The sequence below is a fragment of the Triticum aestivum genome, chromosome 6A, assembly GCF_018294505.1.
Source record: "Triticum aestivum cultivar Chinese Spring chromosome 6A, IWGSC CS RefSeq v2.1, whole genome shotgun sequence".
NCBI lineage: Eukaryota > Viridiplantae > Streptophyta > Magnoliopsida > Poales > Poaceae > Triticum > Triticum aestivum.
Genome location: NC_057809.1, coordinates 589,722,403 through 589,735,792, shown reverse-complemented (window position 1 = coordinate 589,735,792; position 13,390 = coordinate 589,722,403). Strand labels below are relative to the sequence as shown.

At 39.6% G+C, this 13,390-nt stretch overlaps 2 protein-coding genes across 2 annotated transcripts; one reads left to right on the top strand and one right to left on the bottom strand.

Moving 5' to 3' along the window:
• Positions 1-512: 512 nt before the first annotated feature.
• On the bottom strand, positions 513-4,747 carry LOC123129754 (uncharacterized). The gene is made up of 4 exons (XM_044549792.1): positions 4,645-4,747; positions 4,300-4,535; positions 3,726-4,144; positions 513-765 (listed from the first exon to the last, which is right to left on the bottom strand). The coding sequence occupies exons 1-4, from the start codon at positions 4,745-4,747 to the stop codon at positions 513-515; spliced, it is 1,011 nt and encodes a 336-aa protein (XP_044405727.1).
• A 324-nt stretch (positions 4,748-5,071) lies between these two features.
• Positions 5,072-11,445, top strand: LOC123128752 (probable protein phosphatase 2C 7). Its single transcript, XM_044548847.1, has 8 exons — positions 5,072-5,497; positions 7,016-7,143; positions 7,218-7,316; positions 7,404-7,562; positions 8,154-8,240; positions 8,343-8,434; positions 8,581-8,655; positions 11,043-11,445. The coding sequence occupies exons 1-8, from the start codon at positions 5,196-5,198 to the stop codon at positions 11,067-11,069; spliced, it is 969 nt and encodes a 322-aa protein (XP_044404782.1). The 5' UTR covers positions 5,072-5,195; the 3' UTR covers positions 11,070-11,445.
• Positions 11,446-13,390: the final 1,945 nt, after the last annotated feature.

Here is a 13,390-nt window from a genome sequence, read left to right as displayed (position 1 = left end):
GAACTATACTACTAGATAACCAAGCCCTTCCCTTTTGCTTTATACAACGGCGATCTGACATAACATGAACACTTCTGGTTAAACAAGATTGATTGATTGATCTGTTAGTGCAACACATGGTTGTATCACAGTTCACACACCCTATTTACAGTAGAGGTTGAGTGGCACAAAATCTGTGCAAATTGTCGTGGATAATTTCGTGGTATAAATGACTAGGAAGCTTATGCCCAAATGTATTCTGCTGTAAAAGTTTTGCCCATACTTTTGTGATAAGGGTTCACCCATGCCTCTTATCTAGTGAATGATGAATCGTTCATGAAACCAAGTATTCTACCAGAATTAAATTCAACAAGAGGACCAATGCACAACTAATTGACAATGATGATGTTGATTAATGAAAACTGAAGCACTACACACAGTATAACTTAAAGTACAAATAGCTGGACAAATTACATGGAAATCAGAGTAAGGGTTTGGTTGGTGTTCCACAGCCAAATATCATATCTTAGTATTCAAACAATGCTTCGTTCTGCCACAATTTCCCTCTTGCTCGTAGCCACGAGGGGCCAAGCAATAGTAACCAATACCTCAGCATCACCAAGGGCAAATTTATCCTGGCTTATGCCGCAATAGTTGGGCCTGAAACGAATATGACCATGTGCCGCTATGTCGCCAGATTTGGAGTAGGTTTGTATGACAATGTCCAACACTCCTTCAGTTTCTACAGAAACAACTTGCCTCGATAGATATTTAAATACATTATAACTGAGCACCCTCCCAGCCCTCTCAGACCATCAATATTTCTAATCGTTGGATCGTCACTTTTAGTCGTTTTTGGCCGTCGGATTCGCTCTTAATAGCACCTAAATCGCGCGCACAGTCTTCCTGACTAGCACTGGCCTTCTCGGGCCGCTGCTCCGGTGGTTTTTTCGGAAGATTTGTGTTGATTAGGCCCAATGGGCTGTATCACACCCCCAATCGAGACGCATGATTGGTGGGGGCTTATTACAGAGGATCCAACCGTCGCGGTCGTCAAGGGGGTCGAGAGGTGCGCAAGGGAGATCCAGCAGACGAGTGAGATGCGACTGAATTCGACGATGGTGGATTCAATGGGCGATACGAAGGGGCATTGATGCACGGATGTAGAGAGTCGGAGCAGCGGAGTTACAATCAATAATGGTGGTCGAGGCGCGTTACTCTCCGGCGCCGACGGTGGATGTGCGTTACAATCCCGCTGCCTCATCCTCCTTAGTTCACACCCAGATATCCGTATATATGCTTTTCTTGCCTATGTTGATGCTACGTCTTCTTCCATGTTGCGGATATTTTGTACCCCTGCGCTCCTCCTCCCCCATCAATGATGTTGTTTTTCTCTCCAGAATTGTTGCTGGTGTTGTTAGTCAAGTTGTTGGAAGCCCTTCACATCTTTTGTCGCCTCAATCCGCCCATTCAACAGTCAGCAGTCATCGTAGCACTAGGCTTCTTCATCTCCTGCTTGAGTCAGCGGTTCATGTGGAGGATCTGTCGTGTGTAAATGTCTTGTGTGCCGATCCAAGGTAAGATGTCTTTCATGTAAGATTATCCAGTGTTGTAAGATCGGTTAGCCTTGATATAAAAACTATATAACATAGTTTAGAAATTAGTCTTTTTCTGGCTATAATATCTTTCTCTATTCAAATAAATATGTGATCTGGATGTTACTGATTACTCATGGAGTGATTTAATGGTGTTTCAGGCAAACATGAGTTGATGAGTATCAAAATGGGCACTGTCTGATCTATACTTTTTTGTTACTCAAGGTCCACAAGCGCAATGAAGGATTTTTCTCTCTCTTACAGTCATATGAAAAGGAGTCGCTGACAGATAAATCCTAGGACCATACTCCATGTACTTTCCTCCATTTATCTTTCAGCGAAATCATTTTTTTTCACATTGTGCTCCAGCTTCATAATGTGTATACTTATATCAGATCAACATGAGTGTGTTATTACAGGTTGCGGACTTGCACTATATATGCAAGTGATTTGTAGTTGTCTGGTAACCAGATCCATCTCTTCACTAGCTCTGCGGATATTTCCTACAAGTTATTGTTTCAACCTTTTATTATAGTGTGTATTACAGTATAAGAACGGCGTATAAAAAGTTCATTTGTTCTACTGGGCAATAGTTATTTTATTTGCATATTCATGTGACGAGCACGTAACATCTCTTTTTTCTCATGCTTAGGCTCTACCAGTGAATATATTATATAGCTCGCCAAGAATATGAGAGCCTTGGTTATGTACCGCCAAATTAGGCTTTGGTTAAATAGATATTACTAACTTCGGATTGTTATTCTGCAAAATTCGATGCATTGCCTAGGTTAATATTATGAAGGATCTTAATACCACTGCAGATTTATGAAGAGTCATGAAACAAAAATATCTATATGTTCTGGTTAATTTCGATCTAATCCAGGTCATGTATGGATTGGAACTGAAATCCAGAGTCATTGTCGAGGAACTAAAGAAGATACGACTTGTCAGGTCAGTTAGGCTCAACTCTCTAGAGTTTCCTTTTTTATTTTTGGTCTGTTTTGTATTTCTCCAGCAAGGGATAAATCACATATCTAGAGATAAGGTTGTGGAGCAACTTCTACTTTGCCAGCCATGTTACAATTACTAGGAGATTTTGCTTAGTTGATAGTCAAAACTCACTTTTGTTTTAGTTTCCATCTGAATTAGTTTTACAACTGAGTTTTCCTTGCTATGCGATCCATGATTAATGGGTGTACTTTTAGTGGGCCAACGACCTGTTTTTTTTTGCAAATAGCACTTTCTGTGGAGTTTCCTTCAATCATCACATATGTTCTGGTTGGTGCTCTCATGTATTTGCGGAAATTTGAAAATGTATTAATATATTTCACTTTTTCAAGTAGACAATATTTCATTCCATTTCCATTAAGTGTTGGTGCCAGGCCGAATGACCATCACGGGGTTCTTTTCCACACTGATGTTATGTAAGTTCTCAATTTGGAAAAGAGGTAATGGCAGCAGTTACGCCATCTAGGCACTATTCCAGTGTCATGTCCATGATGTATCAATTGAGAACTTCCTTACTGATCAATTCTAGGGCGATAGTAACAATCAATAAAATCTGCTCATAGGTGTAGATCAAACGGTAGTTTTTCCTTTGAGGGTAGATCAGATGGTTGCTCTACATTACCTATCAATAAGATTTAGACTTGTGATTTCATTTTCTCATATTTTGATAGGCGTTCATACAGATATGAGTAATGCAGTATACATTAGAACCCTTTTTTTGTGGGTATATGTTGGAGCCTTAACTTATAAAAACAGTTTTTTAAGTAACTTATTATAGATCCATTTTATAAAGACACATAAAGTTACATGATTAAATTAATTGCTAAGTATTGTTCGTTGTATTGCTATCATGTGCGCAGTGGAGAATTTGGTACATATGGTTCACCTTGTCCCTATAATTCTTACCTTTTTTATCAGATATTCCCTTGTACTGTACATGCTTTCCATCTTCGGAAGCTACTGGCTAACTATTGCACTCCTTCATTGCCAAACTCCCTCTTCTTTTGTGGTGGCAATCATTTTACAAGTCACCTTAATGTTTTATCTCTCATATATTCATAAATATAGCTACCATTTTATTGGAAAAATAAACGGGTGCAGCAACGCCTGCCGTCATGGGCTAGTAGGTAACCATCAAAACACTCCGGCATTGCTTCAATTTTTGAATCAAGCAATACAATTTGGTTAGACGAGGGATTAATGATATGAGTGAATCCACTATCATCGAACATAAGTTCCCCAGATAGTGGGGAGCAAGCAACTCGGCCACCATATTTGAAAGGCCATGACCCATGTTTGACGACCTGGACAAGCATGATAGTGGCCTGGACGGTTCGTTTGACAGTCTGCAAGCATAACTCTAGCGTGCAAAAAGAGTTCTCAACGGGAAGTGTAGATGCACCAGGGCCATATGCACCGCCATAGTTGGACACATAATTTATCAATGCTTTATCTTGAGACGCTTTTGTGCCTCCACCTTTTACTTTTAGTTGGATTTCAATGTCAACCAAGTCAGTAAACACAATGGCACGTGACGGGCCAATCAAGGGAAAAAAAGGATCCTGCAAGCATCATCGATCAATCACGCCATTAATAAGCAAGATATATAGGTACCCCCAAGAAAGGAAATAATAACAGAGAGGTTGACACAAGAGAAGCCTGTGCAATAATCAAGATCTCCAAAGAAAAGAGAAATGAGGATTGTAGCAATGCTTACATCTTGTGTGAGTTCCAGGGCCTCGCTCCTACCGCGGGAGAAGAGAATGTTGCGGTTGTGATCCGCGACGTCGCGGACGGCAACCATGCCGTAAACGGACAATGGCCACTGGAGGCCACCGGCTACTTTTACAAGCTTGATGGAGAGGACCTGCAAGGTCGCCGGGTTGGACCCGGCTCCCTGGGATGATATGTGTCCGGGCGTGTAGTGTGTAAACTGCATGGAGCTTAGCGCCGCTGCAAGCAAGTGAAGCGCATGTCAGAAAATAAAGATGTTCTAGCATGCATGGATGAATAGTTAGTGCTAGTTAAACGAGATTGATTGATTGACTCGTTGGTAACTCACTCGAGTCCGTGAAGAAACCGCAGGTTTCGCCCCATGCAGATTCCCAGACACGAACGTGCGAAGCGAATTTCTTCGCCTCATACGCAACTCTCCTCGTCGGCATCGTCCGGGCCCATCGGCGCCGGCGTCTCCGCGGTCGCTGGTTTGCACGCTGAGCCCTCCATCTCAATCTACCGGCCGGCGATCGATGGCGAGAGGGTGTGCGTGTTCTGTTCAGGTTGACTTGTTTACTTGTAGGTGAGTGGGTCTCCACGATCGCAATATGTATCGGATTCGGATAGGCCAAGCCCATCCGCTCGTCCAAGCGCGATCGAGGGGGGGAACAAGGAGCCAAGGACTCGATTTATTCCTTTACTAAAAAAAAGGACTCGATTTCTTCCCAAAACCCCTACAAAAAGATTTTCTTCCAAAAAGCCAGGAAATCACACCCGGACTCTCTCCTCCGTTTTCCATCGGTTCAACTCGGCCCCCTACAACTTACCCACGCTCGCCGGCCACCGCCCAAGTCCAGACCGGAGAAGCTTGATTGTTGGCTGTTTGAAGATATTTAGATGGTGCCCGACGGAGGCGTGAAGGACCAGGAGGCCTCCACCTCGAGCTCGCCGTCTCCACCGGCTGCCGCGATAACGATGGCTGCGCGGCCGCCTAGGCCAGTGAGGTTTAAGAAGATCGCCAGGTGGCACCCGCTGAAGTACCACCGGTTCCGCGTGTGGGCCACCAAGACGATGGTCGACGCATCATCGTCCGCTTGGGCGGCAAGGGGAGCCGGGGATGTGACCACGGCGGTGGCGACGGCGCCCAAGGAGAGTGAGCAGGAGGACGGGAAGGAGCACATATGCGGCGGCTGGAAGAGGTAACCTCATGCTCTCTCGGATGACCCTAGCTACAACTCTCTAGGTCTTTGCATGCTAGAATCTGTACTTCTAGTTCTAGGCTAAGTTAACAATGGCATTGTTTCCCTCGGGTGTAGATGAAACAACCTAAGCACTTTCGTACCACAAAAGTAAGATGGTCACTGGGAAAGATTACGTAGCTTGGTTCCTTGTCACTCCTCAGTCCTCACTTGTTGTCGCTCTTTGCCGCAACTTGTAAGAGCATCTCCAACAGACGCGCGGTAGTGCGACGCGCTAATAAAAAAGTTTTGCAGCGCCGAAATAGCGTTTTTGCGCGCGGGAGGTTTTCCAGACGCACAAAAGCAATGTTTTAAATAGCGGGCTATGCCAAATAGCAGCGGACCTCAAAATCAGCTATAGCGGAGCTATAGCGGGCTATAGCAGGCTATAGCGGGAAATTTATACATGAGTCCATTTAGCGGCACCCTGCTGAAAAGGCTATAGCGGGCTATAGCGGAGCTATAGCCGGCTATTTAAAACTATGACAAAAACACGATGCCCAATGCGGCGGCCCCACCTGCAGCAGCCCCCGCGCACAATCCGATGCCTCAAATTTGCAGCCCCGCAGCCCGCGCGCACACCCGTGCGCTGAAGTTTTTTTAGCGCGCTCTACTTTACAACGCCTGCTGGAGCGCTTTTTTTTTTCCTCCGGCGCACAAAAACGCTGGTTTTTAGCGCGTGAGGTAGTTTTGGGGTGCCTGTTCAAGATGCTCTAATGTAGCGATTGTTGGGTGTATATATGTAGATGCATTGTATGCTGAGTTGCTGACATGGTTATAGAGAAATCCCTCGTGTCAAGAGCATGCTTCAACGGTGGTCCGTAGACACAATCACTGTTGGCACACCATAGTAAATTACCATGTGGGCCGTGCGACCACTATGACGTTATCAGAAGAAAAGGTTAGAAATACTTAAAACTGGATTATATAAACTTTTTCAAAGGTTGCCTATTGAATTAGTCATGCCTCTGAGTCATCGATCGATGTTCCCCAAATTATCTAACTTGGTGAGAAATGCAGAAACATCTCATGTAATATGTTGTAATTAGTACTATGTTTTACCATGGATAAGAGTGTGATGTTAATTGGGATGTGATCAATAGTGTGGGCATCAATTGCTTGTGTCTTTATTTCTCTCTCCCTCTCTCTCACTGAGCCTTTTTGTGTGAAAAAACTGCTATAAACCATTTTAATAAACGAACATACAATGCATAGTTTTTGTTGTTAGTTTACTCAGAGTGTGATCTGTACAATTGTACCTACACTGGTATTTTCTTTTAAGCGGTGCTTGGTGATGTGTGTTACTGTGACACTATCAAGCACCTATAAGGTTATAAAACCACCACTTGGAGATGCTCTTGCCAGCAATTACCAAACCATATGAGCTGTTTAACCTTGATAGTGCATGTGGCAACTGTAAGCCTATTCTTCATCTATAATATTCCTTAATTCTTCCCTTGCGAGCATCTGTGGTTGCAGTGAGGATGGAAGCTTGCATTGCGGATATTCTAGCTTCAGAGGGAGAAGAGCAAGTATGGAAGACTTCTACGACATGAAATCATCTAAAATAGATGCTAAACATATAAACCTCTTTGGAGTATTTGATGGTGAGAAATTCACTGTTCGAGCACTTCATTCTGTCTCGTTTATTGTTCAGACTAAAATTCTTTTGTCATCACAGGACATGGTGGTTCATGTGCCGCTGAGTATCTCAAGGAGCACTTATTTGAAAATCTCTTGAAACATCCAGCTTTCATTAGTGATACAAAAACAGCAATAAGTATGATGTCTACTCATGAGTGTTATTTCAAAATCATTCAATGCATCTAGTAGGTAATCAGCCATAGTAACTAATGGTAATTCTCAGGTGAGAGCTATACGAAGACTGACTCAGATTTCTTGGATGCTGAAACCAATATTCATAGAGAGGACGGGTCAACTGCATCAACCGCAATTTTGATTGGCAACCATCTTTATGTGGCAAATGTTGGTGATTCACGGGCTGTAATATCGAAGGCGGGCAAAGGTGTGATTTTTTTTCCGAAACTTTTATCCCAATTAGTGTTAACCATGCATTATATGTTATTGTAATAAATGTTTGCATACATTACTTATTATCATGATCCTGGTGTGTTATTCAAATTTGCGATGAATCTCGTCGAGATGGTGTGTCATGGAGCAATTTATATGTTATTAGAATTAGTATTTATTTTGTATCATGTCAGTAATGCATGCTAGTTAATTTTACATTCACTTTTCTCTGTCAAATGGAGTACTGGACGTATCTTTTTTTAGGTATGTACAAGGGTGCAAACTGGTAGTGTATTTGAGAAAATGCATATTTATATAAAACAGCACCTGAAAATGCCTATATGGAAAACACCAAGACCGAATCGGAATTGTGTTGGCTAACATTTTATCACTGTTAGTATTTCATTGGATAATGCATCTATGACCTTGTTGCCTAAATTTCGTGGTTGGCTTGCAAATTACATTTGTGCAAGAAAGCAAGATTATATTGCACGAGCAGCTTATCTACCAGTATCTGTTGATATAGGAATACACATAAGGATCATATAACATATTGGTAAATCAGTTCGGTCTGTCTTCTTTGCAGCTATTGCGCTCTCGGATGATCACAAACCAGACAGAAGTGATGAGCGGGAACGGATTGAGAATGCTGGAGGAGTTGTTACATTTAGTGGTAATCCTAACACTGGTTATGTGGTGATTTACTGTGTTGAAAACCAAGCACGTGTTTGTTGAAAGATCTATTATCTGATAATGCCAAATGTTTGGTTTGCAGGAACATGGAGGGTAGGTGGTGTACTTGCAATGTCTCGGTCATTTGGAGATCGTTTGTTGAAGCGGTTTGTTGTTGCAGAGCCTGAGATTCAGGTGATCAAGCAATACACATTAACATGCTATTATGTATACCGACTGCAAAGAGACCATTACACAATAATGCCCTAGGTCCTGATAGATTTCATGAATGCGCTTGGCCATAGGGCAATTTACTCAAGCATTTGCAAATTATTTGTCAGGAACAAGAAATAGATGATGAATTGGAGTATCTGATTTTGGCTAGTGATGGCCTGTGGGACGTGGTGTCAAATGAGGTTAGTATGTCGAGTAATACCAAATTCCATACACGGTTACGTACACATTTTACCTTCCCATTTTTGCACTATGGCTGGCAATAGTAAAATCTCTAGTGCACTTTCTTGGGGAACTATATTGCCCTCCGTTCAAAAAAAAATGAAGTTCTAGATTTGTCCACTTTGTAGAAAAAGATGTCAATATCTAGAGAGCTAATATCACCAAGAGTCATAGAACTTGCGTTGGATGTTCAGTTTGGTGTTAGAACTTTGGAAATACGGATTTGTGGTTATCTAACTTGACTCAAGCATGCAAATACGGTCACAACACGCGTATGTGGACGGATTTGTGTGTACGACCCCAGCTGTCAGTGAGTGCGCGATGTATTTTTGCCCAAAACACCCTTGTATTATTATTTTTGCGAAAAAAGTCAAATGTTGCGATGACTTTTTGCACGAAACAGCGTCACATTTTTTTTGTGGAGTGCTCATAAATGAGCAAATTAACAAAAAAAGGGGGGACACTAGGTCTCCAACACCCGCGTCCAACAATCAACAAACGAGCCCCGCTAGGCCGCTACAGCCACTACACGAGTCCAGTTCTACTGTCTAAAATGGATAACTATATCTATTGAACCAAGCCTATTGTGGAGCTTAAACGGCTGCACATACTCCAGCCTCTAACTTGCATGCGCTATTTTCTTAAAGAAACTGTAAACCATAGGAAATAAGTTATGCCCAAATATTTGTGTGTTACAAATATACATACAAACAATGATTAGTAAATAAAAAATTAAATATAAACCTGTGTATTGTATAAAAAATGTTTAGTTAATACGGACATTTAAAATGTTTATTGAATAATTATGTTTAATGTACAAAAAAATAGAATGTGAAGTTAATATGGATTTTTTTACTCATGACACCATTGAATATCCATATCAACAGTTTAATTTTTTTAATTAATATGTTTAATGTATCCTAAAAAATTATGTAATTTCAATATTGGACAAGATTGAATATCCATATCAGCAGTTCAAATTTTAAGTTTTGGAATATTTTAATTATACAAACACTGGACTACAAAAATGTGCGTACAATTATTGAAATATTCGTATAATTAAATTAATATGTTTGAATTGTAATTTTACAAATATTTGTATTATTTGAAATTATACAAACATTTTTAAAATTCATAAATGTTTTTAAGTATATATAAATTTTAAAATAATAATACATGAACAAATTAAAAGTAGGTTATTTCAGTGGTGTTTACAATATTTATAATACATGAATATTTAAACGTTATTTTTATTACTAAGATCATAATTGTATATGGTAAGTCAAGAACAATATTTAAATATTTTATTTACTTATCATCGTCTGTATGTATATTTTTAACACACAAATATATGAGCATAACCTGCGTTTTACAATTATCTTAAAGAAAATAGCGAGTGCAAAAAAGGTTGCAGTACCTGCTGAGGTCCACGCACCGCTTGGTTCAATAGATTTTGTTATCCTTTATAGAGAGTACAACGTGAATGGTGTAGTAGTTATAACGACTCGTTTAATAATTTTTGGTTGCATGTTCGAAACCTGGCTTCCACGTTTTTGTGTTAATTTGCTCTTTTATGAGCAGTACAGTGGTCTATCTTTTGCACAAATAAAGAAAGTTGACAGGGTTTCATGCAAAAATTCATTGCAGTGTTTGGCTTTTCTCAAAAAAAAGTAATACAAGGGTGTTCTCTGGAAAAAATGCATCGCTCACTCAGCGGCAGATGGGTCCATACATACTAATGCGTCTGTATACGTGTGTTGCGACCGTATCTGAACGTTTGGTCAAATTAGATAACCACAAATTCGTATTTTCAAAGTTCTAGCACTAAACTGAACACCCAGCGCAAGTTATGTGACTCTTGGTGATATTACCTCATATCTAGAACACCAAATTAGTTTCATTAGAATTTTTAGAAAATAAACATACATGCCATGTATATTTAATATTGTATATCTTACCATAATTTTCTATAAACCTGGTCAACTTAAGGAAGATTGACTTAGGACGAATGTAGAACTTCAAATATTTTGGAACAAAGTGAGTAGTATGAGTTACAACAAATAGGGACATGTATATGTCATACTTGGGGATGTGATGTATTGAACTTGACATGTCTAGTGTGAACCATTGTCAGAACGCAGTTACGCAAACCAATTTGGTTTGAGCCTTATTCGATCAATTAATATACATGTCATTTTACGATCTACAATTTGTTTACTTGTGCAAAGTTACTATCTCTTATTCTCTTCATTTGACAAGAAATAATTTTCTTTCCCACAACTCATTTGATCTTGCACTTAAATCCATTGTCGGTTGCCAAATTTGTGCTCATATATAGTAAGTGTAGTTTTGCAGCACGCCGTTGCATTTGTGAATGACGAGATGGGCCCTGAAGCTGCAGCCCGGAAGTTGACAGAGATCGCTTTTGCACGTGGGAGCACCGATAATATAACATGCGAGTCCCGCTTCGGTACAACCCCCCTCGCAATACATATAAAGGGTATTATAGGCATTTCACAATTTGTATCTATCTTTGTAGTAACTTATACACCGGGGAGTTTAATTGGGCCGGCCCACTTGCGGTGCCATGCGGATGAAAAATGGCGAAAAACGATCGCACAAGCTGGGAATCGAACCCACGACCACTCAAAAGATTAAGTGCGTCCACAACCACTGCGACAGCATGCCTTTGGTTGATAATGTAAAGCTAGGCTCATTAAGTAAGTGACCGACTGGGAATTTTAATAAGATTTTACGAACACTTTGTGAACTGGTCATTTTTCCATAATTTCTTTTTATTTATTTAATTTCCTTTCCCTGTTACATTTCTTCTTTCTTGTTCAAAAAATGGTCATGCTTTCAAAATGTTGCCCAAAATTTCAAAAGGTTCGTTATGTCCATATTTAATTCATAAATTAGAAATTATTTGCATTTTTGAAAATTGTAAGGTAATTTCATAAAATTTTTGTGTCTTTCACTTTTTTTCAAAATGTCAAAATTCAAATATTTTTTTAAAAGCACAAACAAATTTGTGAAAACAAACATTTTCTCAGAGCATGGACAAAAAATAAATTTCAAAACATTTTTCAGAAATGAGACTAAATATATGATATCAAAAAAGTGTTCTAAATTTGCCTGAACATTTTTTGGATTTGTGAATTTTTTTTTAAAATGAGAATTTTTTTATTTCCGAACAAATTTCAATAGTCGCTTAACAGGAGCGATGTCGTCACTTAGTTGGGCAAGGCCTAAGATTTTATTTTCTATTCTATTTTTTGTTTTTCTCATTTTTTGTTAATTTATCTTTTTTTCCTTTTTAAACTTTTTTTAAACCTGTACAAAACTTGAAATACCAAAGTTACAGTTTAAAGTAACTAATTCAAATCATGATTTTAATTCTTTTTTTGTTTATATATTTATTAAATGTTTTTAAAAAACATTTGTTGTTTTGAATTCTATCATTTTGTATTTACTAGTTATGTTAGAAACTTAAAATGACAGTTTTAAGTATCTATATAAATTATGATTTTAAATACATTTTTCCTTCAAACCTGGCATGGATGACTACTTGGGCATGCTATGTTGAACATGGTGTATTTTTTGGACATTCTTGAAATGACCTAAACATTTGCGAGTAGGTGGTATGCCCATGGTAGGCATCCATGCCTCTAATATTTTTTCCATGGCCTTGTATGACAAATTAAAGGCACCAATCCAAGTTGCATGGGTTTTCGACAAGTTTTGCATTTTCTAAAGTTTTCTCGGTCAAAAAAGATCGATAAATGGCTAGACGTGTCGCAACTTGCATATGGTGTCGGAAGTAGTTCAAATCTTCCATGGTGTTCGACAAGTTTTGCATTTTTCTAGAGTTTTCTCAGTAAGAAAATGCAAAAAAAGGTTGGACGTGTCGCAACTTGCATACGGTGTCAGAAATTGTTCAAACATGGCATGGATGCCTATGAGGGGCATGCACACCTGGTGGCTATAGTTGGGATCATTTCAAGGATGAACAAAAATAGACTACGTTGGACAAAGTATGTTCTGAGGCCAGAAGGCTCCGCCTAAGAGCATGTTATTTTTCGACATCCTTGAAATTTTAAGGGCCTCGTATGAACAATTCAAGGCATCATAAAAAGTTTTTTGGGTTTTCGACAAGTTGTGCATTTACTGGAGTTTTCTCGGTGAAAAAATGACAATTAATGACAGAACATGTCGCAACGTGCATACAGTGTCGGAAATAATTCAAACCAGGTATGGATGCCTTACATGGGCATGCCCACTTGCTTGCAAAAGTTGGGGCAGTCTTGATATTTCCAAAGAAATATCATGTTCAATGAAGAGTGTTCGAATAGGCCAGAAGGATCTGTTTGGGAGCAACTCATTTCTCGACATCCCATAAATGAACCCATTTTTTCATGGCCTTGTATTCAAGGCACCATGCCAAATGGTATGGGTTTTTGCCAAGTTTTGTCTTTTTTGGAGTTTCTCAGTGAAAAAGTCCTATTAATGTCAAAACGTGCATACAGTGTCGGAAGTCGTTCAAACCAGGCATGGATGCCTAAAATGGACATGCCGACTTGTCCTTAAATTGCCCCATTTTTCATGGCCTTGTATGACCAATTCAAGGCACCATGCCAAATTATTTGGGGTTTCGCCTAATTTTGCATTTTTTTTGAAGTTTTCTTGGTTAAGAAG